Raw genomic sequence first — 21,346 nt, 5'->3', positions numbered from 1 at the left:
TTTTTGTTTTTGTGTATTTACTGGTTTAATAAGTTAGTATGCACGCACGTTTCCTACGAAGACGTAAAATTTTTCGTAAACATAATATAAGTTGAAACGACAAAATGGTAAAATTATAAATTGTTTGTGTTATTATTTGGCTTACCGTTAACAAAATACGATTTCCTACGAGCGGCTTATACGATGAAGTAAGGCACGCGAATTTGTATGCGGTTAAGGACTGTCGCTTCGACAGCATGCCTTAAAAATTTCTTTAAGCCCCTATCACAACAACAAAAACGTGCTTATAACCGTCAAAAGAAATTGCGATTTAATAAACGCGCGTTATTATAGCCGAAGAATATGCATTTCTGCAATTGTAAGCAATTTTTTTTGCATTGAAATTTGCATACAAAAAAAACAAAATATGAAATCTACACACACATACATTTTCACTTAATGCATACACTCGTTAGTGTTTACGTTCAACTGATTATGAAGTTAGTATTAAGTTTTTTGCGTAAATTAAGTCTTAGCATAAGCAAAACAGAATAAATGCAACTATTATTAATTAATTATTGATCTTGGCGTGAAGTGAGGTTAGTTTCTAGTTTGTTAGATGCATACATACATACCTAGTATATTTATGCAAATATGTAACAACAATATACCAACTGACAACAAATATTGTATATTAAAGTAAGCAAACCAAATTACAACAAAAATAAAAACAATCGTTTTAGCGGTAAGCGTAGTTCGAACACAAATATGCAAGAAGAAGAGAAAAATTTCAAAAAAAAAAAACAAAAAACGATTGATCGAATCTTAAACTTGAATAATGAAAAATCTAATATAAATATGTATTAATATGTACTCTAATACATACATATATAATTTATAGCCTCCTATGAACGCCAGCGTAGGCCGAATGTAACAATAGTTTAAAGAGCTATCCTAATAGTTGATTAAAACGTCAAGCTGTATTTGTAGCAAAGCAAAGGCCTACAGAAATAAGTATATATATATACATATATATAAAGTATATACAAATATACATAAATAACTACCTAGTAATATGCTAAAAATCAATTCATATTTATTATTTCACAACTAAACTAACTGTACAATATTTAGGTGATCTATGAACTAAAGAAAAAAGTAATAAATACATACACATATATAAATAAGTTATAAGTGAAATACATTGCGTTATCGCAAGCAGAAAATTACAGAAACTTTGTGTTTTTTTAAACCGCTTGCAATATTCAGAGAAATACAAATGTATAATTATTACACAAATGAATATGTGTAGTTTTATACAGTACCGTTATCGAAAGTGTTGAAATCATGAAAGGCGAGTTAGCTCTGTGGCTCCGTTAGGTCTGACGACGCAGCTAGAATGCCCATTGTGATACCAACGTTCCATCACTCTATTGTCTCCTCTTTGAACCAACCCGTGCTTCTGCTGCAGTTCATCAGTACAAATGGTTTTATTTGTGCAAACTCTGAAACGTCGACCGATAGTTGCGTATATAGAGCCTGCATTCGCATAGAAGATGTTTTACAGTCTCCTCTCCTCCTCCAGCTTCTACAATAGTCATTGTATGCTGCACCTAGTCTGCTGGCTTGTCTGCCAATTAGACATTGACCTGTTAGCATTTCTACTAGAGTTTTTATGTCATTCCTTTAAAATTTTAATAGTCGGCATGTGCGGCCAATGTTCCATTCATGCTACGTTAGCCTGCTTGTTGGGCAAGTCACGGATTGACTCCACCGAGACTCAATTTAAATTTATAACATGTTCGTTGATTAAATATTCCGGCGGCTATGCTAGCAATAAAAACTGAGTTAGAGACTTTTAAGGGTCGTTTGGAAGACAATGAATTCTCAGAAAGTGAAAGTGGTGTGAATTCTGAGAAAGGCCTTTACATAAAATTTGCGTGCTATAAAGGCAAAAGGAAATATTTGTTAGAACGGAAATTTTGAGACATTGAACTAAGGCTTTATCAAGCATAGCACTAAATTACCTTGGAACTGTAACTTGACGTACATGAAGGACTAATGTCTAAACAATTATTGGTTAAGCACAAATATCGAGCAAACTATTTGTCCTGATGTTCCGTTAGAGCTTGAAATAGTCTACAAGGTTACTCGAATAAGTCCGTTGGTGCCAGCTTGGCATGAACGAGGATGTTGAGGGCTAAACTGGAGTGTTTATCGTATCGAAGATATAGAGAGGTAATGCAGTATTACTTGTATGTATCTTACGGTTGTTGTGAGGCGTGGCATAGGTTGGGTTAGAAACGGCGAAGTAAAGTCTAAACTAGCTTAGCTACTTGTGAAAGAATGCTGATCGGGTAATAGAACTGCCATGAATTCCAGGTTTCCAAAGGCCGCATTGTACTGTTCATTTTGGATTTGATCTGAACTCAAAATGTTTCAGCTCTTGCTATTGTTATTATAGTGGATTCTTCCATATAGTTGACAGTCATTGGCTAGCAAACGTTGCTGTTACATAAACTGTACCATTCTGGGAACGGTTCCTATGTTTCAATCGTTTGGTCTGCTTATGGATGTCCACGATGCGCATAACTTCAAAAGTAAGGTTTTACAGTCCGAATCATAATAACTGCGTCATCGGTTGGATTAAATTGGTCGATCGCTACTTTTCTGATCTTGCAGAAAGTTAGCTCTGCTGCATCAGCGCTAGTGGTGAAAGTATTATACTATTATATGCTCTAAACCTAACCCAGTTTACCTTCTTTTCTAATAAGCAAGAAGTTGATCGGCTGGAATCACACCTGGCAGGTCATTATCTAGACTGGAGTGCAAGAAGATTAAGCTCGGTAATGATAATGAAGAGGCTACTAGGTTACTGGTACATTGTTGCTATTTATATCTATTAGCAATTGGCTGATGTCTTATAATATGAACATTACGGCCTACATAATTAATGTAAAGATCGTTGACTGCTACTAAAATTAACCAAATGTTGAATTATTGCTGTGGTGTTTCATATCGGTCGCACAGCCAGTTGGTAATGGTGGTTATGAAATTGGGACGCTGGTCACATGACCTGAAAAGGTGCAATGGTAGTTGGTTCTGCAAGCTGCTGTGACCTTAACAACTGTCTGTTCGCTGAATAGAAGGCAGAAGGCATTGCTCCAGCATTCAAATAGCGATTTAAGGTCATCCTATGACTTGATGGTTTTTGTCTTTTGTTAAGAGCGGAACTGAACATGGACTTTAAGATCGTCTAAGTATAACCTTTGTGTAGTAAACTCAGAGACATCATACTTCGCTGACGTGAAATAATTATTATTTTATGTCAGCTTTGTTCTAATCTGGAAAGTATTTTCGGTTAAAAAAATTTAGTTTAGACCAATAGTATATGTACATTAGGGTGTCCATTATTTACCAACTTGATTGTTTTTTATTAAATGCCTCCAGTATTTTTAGTTTCTGCCTTAAAAACAAGTTATTCTATATAAGCAAGCTTTTAATTTTGAATTTAAACCGTGCTTAAATAATTTTACTTTTCCCAATATAGTTTATATGGAATTTTTTGATCTTTTACCATCTTTTTTTTGTCTCTAAAGCAAATAAATCTAAAACTTTGGAAAAAACATTAAATATTTTAATACAAATTATATTATTAAATATTTATTTTGTTCATAAAAACACTCCATTCAAAGTTATACGCAGTATTCAAATGGTACACCATGTCGTATGAGCAACACAGAATGTATAACTCACTAAATGAATGCTGAAAATAAAAAGCTTGTTTACGTTGGATTCTTGTTTTGGAGCAAAAACTAAAACTTCAGGGGCGTTGCAAAAAAAAAAACAACAATCAATTCGGGAGATAACGGACACCCTAAAATACATATAGGCCATAGATGCTAAGAACATCAAAGGTTTATAATTTCTAATTGGTAAAATACTACTAATTTAACCATTTGGAAATTAATTTTTGATTTTTCTTAGATATGAACTCATCTACTGTTTAAATCAACTATATCGAGTTCGCAACTCACCCCATGTCATAATCAAAATACAATTTTTTATTTATGCTCGGCAAAAATAGCCGAGTTTAATGTCAGTAATAATTTTATTTTCCGTACAATTTTCGAAACAATTTATGTTTTTCTTTACACTAATTTTATGTGTAAGCGATTATCATCTTTTATGTCAGTAGTTTAGTAATATGTACTTCATTGTATGTACGCTCTTATTTGAGCATCTTTTGAATACCAAATACAATTTCATTGATTCAATTAATCAACAGAATCTACAGTTACACATTTGTCATAGCATTTGCAATATGCAAAATAATTGATGCAATAATGCAACTTTTTGTTTTATCCTTTCAAATCTTAACACTTTTCTAAGATAATACAAAATTTCACTACGATAACTCTACACAACTTGTATATTAGAAAATCGTATTCTTCATTGAAAAGGGCTTATACATATACATACATATGTATGATTATTGAATTGTATTTATCATACTTTTCTTTACATACATAACATTATTTAGTTACATATATGTATATTTATTTGAATAATACTACAATATTATAAATACTATTAGTACAATGTAAAAAAAGAGATATTTTCGCTTATTAAGTCTTTGTGATTGTATTGTGCCATGGCAAAACTTTATGATTAAGCTCGTACAAAAACGTCGGTTTTCTTATAAATTTTTGATAGTTAAGTGCAATACATATTTTTGGGGGCGCTAACTTACACTTTCTAACGGTAGTATACGGTAACAACAACAACAACCTGAAATACTCTTTTCGCCATGTCACTACTTTTCTTTTTATAGAAATCATTATTAAATCTGAAGAAGAATCATATATGTATAAAACTGAAATAAGAACAAGCATTGCGTCATTGATATTTGTGCGTCTCCATTCTCCAAATAATCAACTTTACTTATCCTTTTGACCCCCTTCAAAGTGATTTTGGAGCCTAAAAATGTAAGATAATTAAAGTGGTAAGGTAAGGTTTACACGATTCATTAAAATATTTATAACAGTTTTCTAGCAGTCATTACATTCTCCTAAGGAGTTATTTTGATCGTCTTAAAAAATATTTTGGGAGAAAAGTCAATAGGCAAGTCAAGAGTTAAGATGATAAATGCCTTAAGAAGTATCCAAAGATTTTTCTTGCGGTTATTGTAGCATTCTATGAGATTTTATTCTGCTCTCACTAAAAATTATTTTGCGAGGTAAGTCAAGGATTAAAATTCGCTATTAAAATTATTATATCGAAAAATTTCCACAAATTGTCTTTGTAGCATCTACATACATATGTACATAGGTATATAAAAGTTTCAAACGCTATTAATCGGTCCGTTGTTCTTAACACCAAACGGAGAAAAGTTTCAAAAGTCGAAGGGCAAAAGGTTTCAAAAATATCTCTGTTGTGTGTGTGTTGTAATTCTTTTTCAATACAATACTTGTTCTTACAATTTAGCTCGTATTTTGTCCGATTATGTCAAACTTCGAACTATTTGAAACGAAAACTGTGACTTGACGAGTAGTTTCGGTTTATGTTATTGATAAAAATATTCGAGATACTAGGTGGATACACCTCCATGAAAATTATCTTACTTTATAGTACATTGAAATAATATTGAGAAATTTTTCGTTTACTGTTATATTTCTTTTATATGTAGGTAGGTAGCTTAAAACGAAACTTAATTTGAATAAAACTATATATAAAATGTCTGTATTAAAAATTGGTTTAAAACTAACTTATCTCAATAATATATAATATGGAATATAGATATGTTTAATAAGAACACATTATTTGCGTACAATTCATAACTTTTGCAAAAGCACATGCCACATTGAAAGGTGGTAAAAAGAAGATTATATTGAAGTTCCAAACGAATTTTCCTTCTACTATATACTAAATGTGGAGTGAGGTGAGGCTCTAAGCTCCAGTGGGAGATGACTTCATCAGCATGGAAGTTTAATCGTCGAAGATTTAAAATTATTAATGAATGAAATTTGTGTCGACAAAGAAGTGTGTATTAGAAATATCATTTCGTACTATTGACCCACATTGATCAACAGCTGAAAAGTCAAAAAATTAATTTTGATTTGACGGTGATGGGCGTTATCTTACTAGTAACATACATCGAGGAAAATATACTTTGTTTGCCAGTATGACTTCATTTAGCACGTTACAAAATTTACGGATGGTTTTGAAGAGGATGTAGACCATATCTGAAGAACTTGTAGGATTTAATTTTGATGTGTATGAAAAAATGCATAAGTAGCCTTTGGCTGTTTTGAGTGGAGTTTCTTCAGCTTCAGTAGCCAAATTTGATAACATAATTTTTGCTAATTTTATTAATGAAATTCATTTTGTATCAAGTTCGAAATCCAAATTAGTTACTTTATATACCATTTGTTGATTAATATAAATGTAATAAACAATAATGTACTAAAAACTTGCTTAATAATTAAGACTTTTCTATCATTAAGATGTTTCAGATCAGCTTCTTTTCTATAAATATTTGTAAATGCAATTTTAATATATGTTCGTTTCTTTCAGCATTTTGTAATTATTATAAATATTATTGTTTATGAAAATATGTTAAAATGACTGAAGTCGACCTAAGTTAGTGCAAGTGATTTTGACAGCGTAGGCAAAAACAAATTTCAGGGGGGTTTTCTTGTTAAATTTAGCACCAAAAAGTGCTTATATGTATATCAAGCTCAATGCGGCGTATACACGATCTCTTATCGGGCTGTCGGTAGCTGCTTTGTAATCGACGAAGAGATAAAATGGGTCCATTTCATATTTTCGGCTCTTTTCCAGGATTTAGCGTAGCGTGAATATTTGGTCAATGATGGAACAAACAGGTCTAACTCCGCACTGATAAGATCCAATCAGTTTGTTGGCAAGTGGTTTCAGTTATTCACACAATATGCTTGAAAGGGTATTCGCCTTACCCTAAGACAATATTCAATGTTTACATACCGACACTAAATATGGCGAACCCTGTAGTTTCAAACAATGTTTTAGAATTGAGAACCTCACCTCAATTAAGTTTAGAATTTGAGGTTATGAAAAGAACCACACTTTGGCTTAAGTCGACTTAGGCTGTTTTAACATATGTCCGCATATCATGTTCGAAGGGCGTCTTTCAAAAATCTGCAGCATATTATTTGTTCTCAAGGTGTGTAATCAATAAAAATGTATTTAATATATTTTGATATACTTGTAATATATATGCGACGAATCTACTATACTTAATTAGCATTACAACATTTCTGATGTGCTTTTGTTATCAAATTGGAAAAAAAGCCGAGCTTACAAAAAATATTCTGTACATAAATACTAAATATACTTTGGCTACAGTCTCTTTAAGTATTTGTATATACTATTTTATACATATGTATGTATATTTTAAATGTATGTATTTATTAGTAATTTAATATTTTTGAGCCTAAAGGCTTTGGCGCCCTTTATCTTAGTGTGTGTGTAAATGTGCAAGTAAAATTAATGGAAGATCGCTTAGTCATTTGATTTATCTACCCCTTTATATATATATTTAGATATAGCTTATACTAATATTTGTTTTTGTTGTTTGTAAGTATTTTGAGTAGCGAAATTAAGTAACTTGTAAGTAATACTATATTGCGTGTTTAGGTTATATCTATATGTATGTAAGTATGAAAAAGCTCCGTTTTGATTGGCATGCATGTAAACTAATATGTTTATGTATATACGTACATATGTACTATATGTGTGCGTGTGTTTGTATTTCGCTTTAAAATTGTTGCTTTATTTATTTGTATATAATTTTTTATTGTTTTTGCTTTTGTTGTATATACTCAGTGTTATTATTGTTGCTATTGTGTTGGTTGCGTTGGCTTCGTATTGGCTTTTGTATTCGTACTTTTTAGGCAATTGATATCGGCAGTACATATTTTTAAAATGCAGAGAGCAAAAAGGAACTATGATGCTTGATAAATAGTGTGCGAGAATAAAGCTACAATGGTTTTAATTTTCGATTTTATGTTCCTTTCTTCTTTATAATGATTTGCAAGTGAATTATTTATGTGTTTCAGGAAAAGGTTGTGCTTTAAGAAATGTAATAATATGTATATACCGTTTACCGTTATAATTACTACGAGAGAAAGATCGTGGGAAAGCTTCATAAAATAAGAATTTTTGGAAAATTAGATTTTTTATTGGACATAGTTGCCATTGAGCGCATTACACCGATTATAGCGAATCTTCCGAATTTTGTAATATAATTTTTATAGAAAGACTTGACTTTTGCTTCTAAGAGGCGTCAGACTCGCCGATTTTCTCTTCGTTGTCACTAAATTTGTTTCCACCGAGAATTATTTTGGTTTACGAGAACAGGAAAATGCTGTTGGCGGCTAGATCCGGAAAATACGCTCAATACGGAGGGAATTAGAAGCTCAGTTTATACAATTTTGCTATCGTTCTCATTGGTTTGTGAGACGGTGCCCATTTTTTACGATCTCGTTCTTTAAACGTTTCAAATACGTTAAAATTTCAATAACGAACCAGTTTTTCGCCTTTAGTAGAATTATATATACATTATGCATATCTTTTTTGAAGGTTCGTTCTAACTACATATAACTTAGTGAAATAGAACTATAAGTTCAATATATGACGATTATAATAACCTGCGACCAATCCGTTTCCACGCCACTCCGGTTTGTACAACCAGAACGGACCCGGGTTTTCATCGGGCTGAAGATTGTCAGTTCGGCAACTCGGAAGTAGGACTGTATGTTTACCTAGAAAACATATGACGAATATAACCAAAATGAACAAATGGACTCGGATTTTTATCCGGCCAAAGATGATCAGTTCGACGGCACTCATCGAAATTATTCGGGAAGTTTTTTTTTTTTTATAACTATAACAAAAACAGCAAGGTAGAGCAAATGGCATTCCATAATTTCGCCTACCATCAAAGTTACTTACCTCGCATATCCAATAGTCTTCATTCAATTTGTGAAATTGTCTAATATCCGCCTTCAACCGAATTGTTTCAATTTTCTATCTTGTTTAATTTTAACAATGATTTTTCGGATACATCGGATTGATTTCTTAGAGCACAGCCTTTCACCGATCATACCTACACAACTTTAGATCGATTTGCAGACAAATTTTGTAGAATTTCGTCCTAAAAAAGTTTTGAAATTTCAAAATCCTAATTTTGAAAAAATTTTTTGGAACCAACACCAAAAAATGTATATAGGTTCATTATAGATCTTGGATCTACAGATTTTGTAAAAACTTTCCATACCAAATCGATCTACACAGTTGCATATCTTGCTCAGAGACATATCACATAAGTTTTATATCTTTTCACATGCCAAGATATCGATTTTATTTTTCATTTGGTGCGTGAAGTAATGATTTTTCGCGCTAGCAAGTAAATGTATATTTTTATGCTAGTATTAATAATATTTCAGTATGTATGAAACGTTTACGCTAATGATCTACGATTTGTATGTATGTAATTTGTATATGTAAACTAGAAGATTGCAAAGTTCGTTTATAAAGTCTTGAAGCAAAAATTGTGCGTTTCCGACGATCATTATGCAAACGAGTACCTAACTACTCGCTCGACATTACTAGCGAGTACTATCGTAATATCGTAAGTATTGCGACGAATATCGTAAAATTTCTGATTAATATCGTAAATTATAATTTCGTTGAACGCTTTTAAAGTGCTCGTAATACTCCACCTCCTCCCCCATATATATACATCAACTTGCTGTCATAATAAGCTTGCGTAAATCCGATTTAGGGCCAAGCGAAATTGATGCCGGTCATTTGGTAAAATTTGTTGTTGAATGGTCGATAGAATTCGCGCAAACGTTCGATGGCAGCTTCCTCTATGTGCGGATGATTGCGTCCTTTCGTCTTTCCCAAACAATGTGGCGTGGACCGCGCTTCCGACTTGAATAGGCAGGGGAAACCTTTGGTAGCGTTAAAGTAAAAATGTTTCTCAGTCACGACACGTTTAAGACCTAAAAAGTCTTGTACACGTCCAATCTCGTAGGCAGGATCCATAATAAGTCGTTCGCCGCTTATGAAGAGCAATTGTGAGAGCGGAAAGTATTTCAACCACTTCTCGAGATAACGCGAGTAGACACCTATTTTGACTGGTCCCCAAGCGGTGTCCACGACAGCGAACGAGCCATTGACGAAGGCTAAATCTTCGAAACGTTTCATATCCGATTTCTTGCTGGCCGCTTGCGTGTAGTCGGATATGGCTCGTGTCACAGGATCGCGCACGACAATTAGCAGCCTGTATGTAAAGTGTAGAATGTAAAGAATTTAGATAATGTAATAAAAAGCGAAACAAAACCTCAAATGCTTCGGTGTATTGAATACTTTTAAAGTAATGACTCTTAGTTACTGAAATAATTGCGATTGACATTAAATTACCCTGGGATGCGCTTCATAGCTTAAATGAATGGAATGAGAATCTCAAAAGAGTTGGAGATGGATCCTCCATTCCATATAAGAGAGCATTAAAATTATGATTTCTATAAAGGATTTTTCAACGTCTAAAGATATTTTGAATAACATCGAAAGAGCTATTACACCAAAGATTTGGCCGAGACTACCAAAAGTTTGGAATAATACAAGTAATATTGTAAAAGTAGTAGTCTGGTATGATAAGACGCCTGTGTTTTAAGATCATGGTTTCCAGAATCGCACACATCACTATGATGTTTGTAAAGTGTACCTGTATTTTCAGGTTTTTAATCAAACTACTTATAAGAAGTTTGATTAGATTAAAAACCTGAAAATACACCGACGAATACTATGATGTGTGCGATTCTGGAAACCGACTCTATCCTTTGACAAAAGGCCAATGTCTTCGAAGGTTTTCCGGTTGGGACATCCACAACGGGTAATCCGTTTCTCATGTATCAAAACAAATATTACTAGCGGTCCTGTCGTTTTCTGTCTTCAAAATTATAGTTTTTAGCATAAACTTTAACGGCAGACATTTTGGCTCTCATTCTGTAGGCGGCAGGTTCTTTTGCAAAAACTATTTGAGACTGTGCTCGTTATCGGGCGAAATGGCGAGAATCGGGTTACAAAATTGTGTGATTTAGGAGCTCTCGTCTTTCTCCTTATGGATTTTTTAAAGCCGCAAGACTTTATCAGAAAGTTGCTGAGCATAATAAGCCTTGACTTAGCTGTGGTCAATTATGATCCTCATTAATCCTAGATATTAGCATACGCAACTCAAGTTGTCACTGGACGGAGGTATGTTAATGGCGGGTATTTTCAAAGAGATATGGAGAAATCGAGGTGAATATAGTACTTGAGGTTATATCAGGAATTAGTCACTCAAACAAGTTGATTATTCTATTTTAAAAACTTTCCGCCCCTCATTAATACTAATTCCACTAGTACTATGACTTATGGTGTGGTTTAACGGCTTTGCACTAAAGCTAAGAAAAGCTAACCCGGAAATTTTCCATCGCTGTGCCCTTTAACTTACTTTGTCGCCGCATTCATTTGGTGCACCCGCTGCGGCACCTCTTTTGTTACAAAATAGCTTGGCGTCTTCTCCATTGTTATTTGACCCTCAATGGTGTAGGGCATGTGGTGGCGATACCAGTGCAAACCGCGCTGATAGTGACGATCAAAAAAGTGCACCTCACAGCCAGCGGCGCGTACATCCGGATGAAGACGTATGAATTCAAGTAGCGCGCGTGTGCCACTCTTCTTCACGCCTATGATGAGCGTGTCGGGCAGATGACGCGACGGATGCAAACCTTGTTGACGTAAGAAACGATATTTCGGTGAACCGTCGGCAGCTTCCTGTAGCGGATTGCTCGCATTATTGTTGGTGTTGTTATTTGAGCCACTTAACGGCACAATATGTACAACGGATGAACCGTGATTTCTTAAACTTAAAGCTTCCGGTGTGTATTTCGATGCCACTCCGACATTAGCGCTGCCATTTGCAGTGTCTAGTTTCGTAGGTGGCTGCGTTGCAGATGTAACGGTGAGTTCGTCATCGGAGAAGAGTAGGCCGCGCAATGGATTCTGTTAGGGAGATGTAAATTTTTTTGGTTATTAGTCAATATAAGATGATTTGAAGCTGACTTCTAACTGGTGTACAACAAGATACATTTTTATTTGTATAGGGTGGCCCATAAGCTGTTTTTTATCTAATATTATTTCTACAAAATTAAAATTTTTCTCGCTGAAATTTCTTACAAGCACACAGTATGATATATTCGTGGTAGGAGTTAATTTACAGTTACATTTGTTAAAAAACGAAAAGCATAGTTTCCATCAAAAATTAGTGCAAGTTGGTATTCGAAAACCCGCCTGCAATCGTGAAGAAGCCAGAAAGAGTGACAGCTTAATACGGTTGTGGAAGCTGAAACTTTATTGGTATATTTTTCTGTGAAAATGCTACCGGGAATGATCATTTCGACTATGGTTCAGCTTTATAAAAGCAAGATAATCGAATTTTTGAGGTCAAAAATTATCTGAAGGACCGCTATACAATACGAATTCCGTGAAACTCGATTTTGGTAATTATGTTTTCGCCCTTCCGACAATGTTTTGGCCAAATAGGAGCTGTGACTTGACATTGTTGGATTATTTTTTTATTTTAAGACCAATTTGGGAGGCAGAATACTAAATCGTTAAAGGCTTCGTTATAAGGTTGGTCTTCAAAAGAGCATGTTCTTCAATTGAGACACCCAGAAGAATGAAAGTGTGTTGCATTACTAATTGGAATGTTTAATCTTTGGATTATTTGCAAAGAAAAACAACAGGCAGAAGGAAGCGTGGTGACCCTATAATATATATATATATATATATATATACTAGTTCGTGTACATACGATAAAACTTTCGGAGAAATTGTTCAGTCCGGACCACTATATTATATAGCTGGCATACAGACTCAACGATTGAAATCAAGCTCTTGTATGGTAAACTTTTTATTTGACAGCGTAACTTCACGAAATTTGGCACAGATTATTGTCCAAAGCAACGGTACAATCTTCAAAGAAATTGTTCAGATCGGACCACTATAGCGTATAGCTGTCATACAAACTGACCGATCAAAATTATGTTCTTGTTTTTACTTGCATCACTTTCAAAAGCCGGTCACTATATGAACCACCCTTATGTGTGTGAAGCATCTGCAGCTTAGTTGGCTTACAGTCAATTAAATGTAAGAAATCTCCTAAGTATGCAAGATATTTACAATTATATATCGCTAACCACACACCTTTTGGAATGTTCGACTAATGCTTGTTAATAGGCACGAATTAAATGTATATGATACATATATTAGGGATATGCAAATTAGCAGTGTTATCGCCAAACTGCGATTACTGAGATTGTTGAACCAGTTCATGACAAACATACTGCTGCGGCGCTGCCCTCGTTGCTTGTTTTCTCCATCCAAATCACACAAAATGCACAAATTCGGTCGATTTGACGATATTAAATGCGCTCCGAACAACTACCGTTATAGTACACGCATCACAACTTATTCAATTTAACTATTGCCACTACATTTTGTTAAAAATCGCTGATTTTCGACAGTCACTACATCGCTGTGTTGCTAGAATAATTGCACAATTGCACTAATTTGACGAAGAGGAAAATTTCCAAAATTTCCTGCAACGATTTCCCATCGAAAAGGGTTGATTTCGCACAGCTCGGCTTAATGGTGTGTATGGTGTGTGTGTGAGTGATTGAGTGTTAAGGCGAATGAGGGCAATTTACAAATATATCCACATATAGTATATATACATACATATGTATATATCGATAAAGAAATCAAGTCAAACATTTCTATAATGTGTGTATGTGTGTGTGTTGATGTGGGCGCAATAAATGTCAAATATCCGCCATGAAAGCGGCAAGGCATGTTTGCTTGCCTTCCAAACTTCACGTAATTTGCCAAATGATAAAGACGAATGAAGCGCAAAAACATAGCATGAAGAGAAGAGCGGCAGCATACATGAACAGAAGCCGCTACAAAAGCGCTCCAAAAGTAAATGTCAAAAAGCACAACTGACAGCTTGCTGCTGCGGCTGGCGGTTGGATATTGACAGCGAAAAAGAGTGGTAGCTGAAATCTAACAAAACAGCAAGTATTTTCCAGTAACCACATACACATTCACAGACCATTCAAATCCTACATTGCGCTCTGTACGCCTGCCGATTATGTCAAAGTTCGACAAAAATGCGCTCTCGCAGTGTCGAAGTTCGCTTCTGCCGCCCGAAGTTGTCGGTTTGTTACCGTAAATATTGGTAGCGGAAGTTGAAGGGTGAAATGCTGTTATCAACCCTAAGAGCGTTTGAACCGGCAGTTTCATTCATGAAATTCGGCGTCTTCTTTGCCGAATTATTTGTACTTGCGCAGTTCGTATTCCGCTCGGCGCAAATCGCTGTTGGTTCGTGATTATACGGAGCGCATGAGTTGCTTTGGCTAACTGCAATTTGTTTTCACAGTGTGTTTATAACATAAGAAACTCGGTATAATTGGAAAATATTTGCGAGCCGCTTAATCCAACAAGATGTCTGTTAAACGGCGCAGCTATATCAGATTTCTAATTTAGCGTACTCTTAATTTTAATTTTTTTGTACTGGTAGCGAAAAGTACTAAGTACCTACATTAAACTAATGTGAACAGAACTTTTTTCAATTTTTGTAAAGCGACGATCACTGTTTTACTCTGTTTGCTCCAGATTTCAACCCCGGTAGAGGCAGGATTTCGTCGCTTTGTGTTGGAATTGAGTATATATATGGTATTTGAAGTCCTTCACTGAGGGAAATTTTTCTTTCTTAATTATGTAGTTCGATTCAATTCTTACTTAACTTATTGAAATTTATTTTTTTCTTATCAATGACCGCTTTTCTGCGCGTATACTTCGAATTCCCGCCTCCTTGAGTTGGATTGTCTCTCACGTCTTCTACTTCCTTGATTATTCAAGTCTAATGCTGTTTTGGTAATGTCGTCCTGGGATTTTCGCAAAGTATTACCGATTCCTTTCCTTTAACGGCGTCGAGTTTCTATATCGACAGGTAGTTCTTTGGTTGTGGTGCAGGGATTAGCTTGCTATAAACACTTGGCCAGCATAATCTTTCGAAGATATCGGTTGAAAAAAGATTGCAGGCAACGGACTTTACACTTGAATTGAATATTTTTATCTTCGTACGTCTGATTAGTTCATAGTTTGCTTACGATTTAAGTTACAAAGCACTACCATCTGGCAAGGCACACTTGAGTTGTGTTTCAATTTGGATTCAATTTTTGTACAGTTTGGTTCGACTGGGCGAATTCAAAATAGTCGGCGCCAGCGCAAATCAATGCAAGCTGGGTAGTTTTCTTTATTGATCTTCTAAAGGTGTAGTGCTTGTTTTAATGGAGCCAAATTGAAATGCTGTAATGCGAGCCAAATAGTATTCTGTCTTAATGCTTCTGAAAAGACATCTTGTGGCTAAAATTATCAGCTCTACCTCTGCCAAAAGCTTCTAACTCCAATTATAGAATGCATGTCGCTGGTTCTTACCATTGAAACTTAGCAGAGCATATGGTTTACGGTATACCTTGGTCTACAACGTATAGAATGGTGACAAGAATATTCCGTGATTCGGCAAACTGTGTAGATTTTTTTCGATATCCATCGCCTGGAATTTGGGTTAGAAATTTGTAAGGTTTATTGTCTCAAAGCTGCCAGCAACTTCCATCCAGATCAGTTTGAATAACCTTATTCTTCTATAAAGTAACTATTTTGCGTGAAGTGAAACTCTCACATAACTCTCCAATCACATTATTGTCTCTAATCAAAGATAACTTCTGTAGCACAACACTTTTTATCTCAACGTGTAAGATACCTAGCAATTTAAAGAATGTGTCATCGATGCAAGAATTCGGAGATAGCGTAGTACTTAAATCAATCGTTTCGAAAGCTTACAAGCGCGCAGATGTAGAAAAAAACAAAGTGATCAGTGACTGTAGTATTCTCACACCGAAATGTACCATTTTCCAGATATTTTGGGTAAACTAAAACAGAAAATTTGTGAACATATTTTCTTCATTCAGTACAATTATTTTCTACAGTTTTCCTGTGTTTATTCGCGAGTGGTTGCTTCTTCGGCTATTACTGCAAACATGTTTACGTCTACGACAACCTGTGGGTGCATTGGCACGCCTTGCTTGGGGGCGTTGTAGCTGTGGCCTTGGCGGGCGGCTTAACATTGCGCAAATATTTAAAACGCCAGCACAGTTATGATCACTTCTATGTGATTTTCTACGGCCTGATATGCTACCTTATCAGTTGTTGCTTCATGCTGACGGGCAACTTAAGTACGTACAAGTAATTAACATAAAAGCAAAAACAACGCGACGCTACTATATGTTCAAAACTGTTTTGTTTCCAGATATTTGCTTTTACTTCGGCTTCATCGGCATTGGCACTACGCTCATTCCCTGCTATAGCTATATTAGTTTGCGTAGCTCGTCGCGTGGCCTGCGTCCGGCGCGCATAGCTTTTGGGAACGCACTGTATTTCGCCGGCTTTACGGTGGGCTTTAGCGTATTCAACGAGTTCGAACCGATCTATTGCGGTTGGATCTATTTGGGTATTTCGCTCTTTATGCTCGCCGGTGTTGTGATGAATGAGGTCCTACAACATATGGGTGTACATAATTATAAGGTTTCTTTCGATTTGGCATTCAATTTACTGAATGAGGAGAAACTTGTGTTCCTGCCGAATAAATCGATATATGCGCTTTTTGTGGGTCGTGATGACTACTACGTGAAGCGCAATCGCCAATGGTTGGTTGTGGGCGTCGCCGCGGTCTTGGTGTTGGAGCGCGCGCTGCTATACTCTTCATCGTATCTGCAGTTGGCTTGGAGCTCTACTTTTGCGTATATGGCAACGCAGCATTTGTATGGATCATATCTGCTCTACACGCTCGGTTGTACGTTGGGTTGCGCTTTAATGGCGCGTTACAAGTCAAAATTGTTGTACCTAATGTTTGGCGTCATCAAAATTACGGCGCTCTCCGCGTTAATGGGTGTTTACGTCGAAAATTCCACAGAGCAATGCTTCTATTTTCTGTGCTTCTACTATACCTGCATCGGCGTGTATTCTAGTGTTGCTTTTCAGCTTGTGCTCGAATGTACGCCCTTGCTTTATACAGAGTTAGCTCTCGCTGTCGCCTATGCTATAGAACTGCTGGTTTTGGAAGTCTTAAAGTACGAAACGTTGGCAGATGACAATTGGCAAGAGTTGCTAAGGATCGGCATATTCAATATACTATTGACTGCTGTCTGTATTGCTCTTGTGTGTATTTTTGTACCTCGCTCACGTGGTCTCATTGAGATGCGCAATAAACTAATGGGTGTGAGAAAGCGGCAACCATCGACGCCAGCACAAACTAAGCTATGGAATACTAATTATTTTATATACCACAATCTACAACCGGACGATGTGCGTTGTGTGAAGTTGGACGGCAACCGTGTGTTTCAGCAGTACCCGAAAGAATCAGAGGCGAGCGAGGAGCTGCCTAAGATAGGTGAGCGCCTTGCGAGTATTTGTTCAGGAAAGGGAAGTTTCTACTGAGGAAAATCTGTTGTTATTAAACGCTCCCAGAAAATTTCAAAATTATCATATTTTTACGATTATTACCAAAATCTAAGCTATAATAAAAAGTAATAAAAATTGGCTAATAAAAAGATGTATGTATTGGTTTTTTCGAGTTTTCTCAAGCAGTTTGATTTCGATTGGCTCAACCGACCCATGAGCATCGCTCAGAAACTGTAGTACGATCGGGCTGAAAACAAAGGGTGTGGTGTAGAAACTCCAGCCTATTTGTTTCAAAGGAATAGCGCAGAAGGACTGAAGCTGAAAATTAGCTCGCGTGGTGTGATCCACAGCCGCTGCCATTAGATTCATTGGGCTTAGTTTTATGTGATTTTTTTTCTTTCTAAAACTGATGACAAAAAACTCACTATACAAACTACCTACTTTAGTTCAAAAATCATTTTGTGTAAGTAGCTTTGACGAGTCAAGTATTTCTCTCAGATATCGAGTATTCATCTTCGATGCCAGACTTTTCTTCCGTCTACAAAGGTTAATTATATGTCGCTTGTACTATAGACATTACTCATAAATAATTGAGAATGTGTGAGTTTCGTGAATAGCTACCAAATGTGGACCAAATAAATAACTCATTCTTCTGCCTTATAAATATTCCATCTCCCAATTTTTACATCTGAGTACCTTACAAAATAAAAGATTTATGAAAATGCAGGCATTTTGGAAGATCTGTTATAGAACTATCAAGTTCTTAGATTTGATGGAATAGTTCAATGACCTAAGGATAAAATATAATATATTAAAATTATGAAAATTAGACTTTGCACATACCTACTTACTCTTTATAACAAAGTAAACGACATAATTATAGTTTTGGAATTTCCTTTCGAACAAGTATTCCCATACGAAAATGGTTCATGGACTTTTAAAGCTTTCACAGCTATAGAAAGATTTCAGATAAGACAAAATTTATATGACAAATATCATTTTTGTTTTTGGTGTCATTTGCATAAAGTAAATTCTTTCTACAAGTATTAGGGTGTGATTCCCGAGCAACATCACTGCTACCTACACTGATATATAGAAGAGATTATAGCGAATAAACATAGGTCTTTCGGTAATTATTGATGAACGTACAGCCCCGTGCAACTAATTATTACTTCAATAAAGCAAAACGGAAATACGGAATAAAATGGAACTGGTAAAATCCACCTTACAATTGGTAATGCAGATAAAGTTGTATTTCAATATATGGATATCCGAAATATATTAGTAGGAGTACGAAAGACACTAAATAATTTGCCTCGCTATTGCAATTATTATAAAATTGTAGGACAGCTGTGCGAGAGATACTAGTATACCTGTCCTAAAAGTTACTAATCTTGAGGGTCCCAATTGTTCTCTAAACGTATGAGGTGATTTTGACAGCTCGTGGCGGCCATGTTTATTTACGGATTTGTGTCAGTTTGTTCAGTAAGGTTTGCCATTTCAACGCTTGGAAATTGTCCAAGATTATTACGCAAATTAACGTTCTCCGGTGGCTGCGGTGAGAGCTCTTCGCGCAAAACACGAAGAAGAGTTCCATTTCTGGCTTAATGGCTTTATCAACAAACAAAATTATCGCCATCGGGGTGAGTCAAATCCTCGTGTGGTTCAAGAAACGCAATTGCATTGTGATAATGCCTTTTTATTGCCGGAATTTGATGAAATCGGCGCTGACGATCTCTATCTTTAACAAAACGTGTGTGTTGCTTCTTGTTTCACGTCTAAACATGGACATACCTATTGCGTGCTAAGTTTGGCGACTCGCTAATTTCGAGAAATGGCCCAGTCATGCGATTTAACGCCTTTAGATTATTTTCTCTGGGGGTATGTTAAGTCAAAAGTTTTCATGAATCAACCAGTAACGCTCGAGGAGCTCGAAGACAACTGTCAGCGCACTATAGCCGAAATCATCGAAAATTGGCGTAGATATGCAAACGGAGCCGTGATTTTTTTCATAGCAAAATAAAAGAATGCATTCGGGCTAAACGTTTGTGCTTTATTTTTTTTTAACATTACGTCGTTCTTGTTGGCAGACCTTTTACCAAGGATGACATGATACGAGATTCTCTCATTTTCCCTTATTTTTTTTCTCATTCTCTTTCCGTGATTATGAAGATTAGGCAATTGTTTACAGCTGAATTCAAAAAAGGCGGGATGCCAGAAATAAACCCGATAAAAGTATTTGACAAAAGCAGTGCGCAACGAAATTTCAAGGAATGACACAAATACTTTTAAATAACGTGCAACTAAAGTGTGTTTGCTACATTTGTTATAAAGTCGAAATATTTGCATTTAAAACGTTAATCATAAAATCATGATATTTTATTATGATTTGTATTTTTTATTTGATATAGTTTATTTTATTATTTTATAGGATTTTTAAAAATTTTATAATATGAATACACGGTCTACTCGGGAACCGAGGACCTTAAAGTAATATCGAAATGCAAAATGTCCAAAAGTTATTTTTAAAATACCCTATCCATTTTCTCTCGACAGTGGCATGATTGACAAATGTTATAAAAATGTGGGTTTTGACAGCTCTCTCTCTCTCGCGAATCAAAGAGTTTTGCATCATGTCATCTATGTTTTTACAAGTGATCTCAGCCGCGACACAACGAACACAGACCAACTCGAAGCGTATGAGATCGTAGAAGATAATTGTAAGTCAGATATCGCGTTCGAAAAATTTGTAAGCATTAGACCTTTGCTTTTTGAAACCCTCTAATTTTCGAAAGTATCTACTTTACTTCTCAATATAGACCTTATGCTTTTAGAAATAAATTCTAAAGTGTAACCGCTCAGTTTAATCAGCTCAATCAGTTTATCTTTAAACGCGTTTTTCTCGAATCTTCGTTTTTCTAATTGGCTGCAGTTATAACTCGAAACCAAAACATATGTTCGCTTCGATTTTTATCTGCTTCTTTTGTATATATTTCTCTGCAGAATGACCCTCCCTTTTTGAAAAAATTTTAGATATTTTTCGTATTAATTTTCAAATCGTGGGTCAATGTATAGGCAATACCTTACAGATGATTAATCTTTTTTATGTTTTGTCTTGAGCGCCGTAAAGACCTCTGTCACTGTAGCAGAATAACACGCTAAATAAAATTGTTATACCCTGAACACCTAAAAGCAAACGTAGGAGACCCTATAAAATGTATATATAAATGAACAGCATGACGAGCTGAGTCGATTTAGTCATGTCCGCCTGTCTGTATATACGCGAACTAGTCGCTCAATTTTTAAAAAATCGATCTGAAATTCTTTGTGCTTCCTTTCCCTCCAAAATGCCGCTCATTTGTCGGAACTGCCGATATCGGACCGCTATGGCATATAGCTGCCATACAAATCGAACGATCAAAATCAAGTTCTTGTATAGAAGACTTTTTGTTTAATTGTATAGGGTATTCTAACTTCGATGCAGCCGAAGTTAAAGATTTTCTTGTTTTTTTAATTTTGTTGTGTGTTGCAAACAACTCTATACAATATTCGTGGCTCCTAATTAGCTGCACGTTGCTGTATATATGAACTGTTTGATTTATGGTTTTATTATTTATGTTAACTACCTGCCCGATTACTTGTTGATGGCACTGTATTTCCTATCCATATGATTAATAAGTAGTTGAACTTATTTGTTTGTATTGACAGTGATATTTATTCTTACAGCCTGGAAATAAGAAGTAATTAATTAGAT

General features: G+C 35.4%; 2 protein-coding genes across 3 annotated transcripts; one reads left to right on the top strand and one right to left on the bottom strand.

Moving 5' to 3' along the window:
- Positions 1–9,756: 9,756 nt before the first annotated feature.
- Positions 9,757–13,623, bottom strand: Hs3st-B (Heparan sulfate 3-O sulfotransferase-B). Of its 2 annotated transcripts, none has more exons than XM_014236762.3 (3): positions 13,276–13,623; positions 11,522–12,072; positions 9,757–10,309 (listed from the first exon to the last, which is right to left on the bottom strand). In XM_014236762.3, exons 1-3 carry the CDS (start codon positions 13,411–13,413, stop codon positions 9,802–9,804), a joined length of 1,197 nt encoding a protein of 398 aa, XP_014092237.3. In that variant the 5' UTR covers positions 13,414–13,623; the 3' UTR covers positions 9,757–9,801. The 2 variants fall into 2 exon arrangements, with proteins under 2 accessions (XP_014092237.3, XP_036222095.2); XM_036366202.2 differs by lacking the exon at positions 13,276–13,623 and adding an exon at positions 12,133–12,282.
- Positions 13,624–15,903: 2,280 nt separating this feature from the next.
- On the top strand, positions 15,904–17,743 carry LOC106618865 (uncharacterized). Its single transcript, XM_014236760.3, has 3 exons — positions 15,904–16,059; positions 16,122–16,367; positions 16,442–17,743. The coding sequence occupies exons 1-3, from the start codon at positions 16,035–16,037 to the stop codon at positions 17,626–17,628; spliced, it is 1,458 nt and encodes a 485-aa protein (XP_014092235.3). The 5' UTR covers positions 15,904–16,034; the 3' UTR covers positions 17,629–17,743.
- The last annotated feature ends 3,603 nt before the right edge of the window (positions 17,744–21,346 follow it).

This window comes from Bactrocera oleae, chromosome 5, assembly GCF_042242935.1.
Source record: "Bactrocera oleae isolate idBacOlea1 chromosome 5, idBacOlea1, whole genome shotgun sequence".
Taxonomy (NCBI): domain Eukaryota; kingdom Metazoa; phylum Arthropoda; class Insecta; order Diptera; family Tephritidae; genus Bactrocera; species Bactrocera oleae.
Note: the sequence above shows the minus strand (reverse complement) of the source record. Positions and strands in the feature narration are given on the sequence as shown.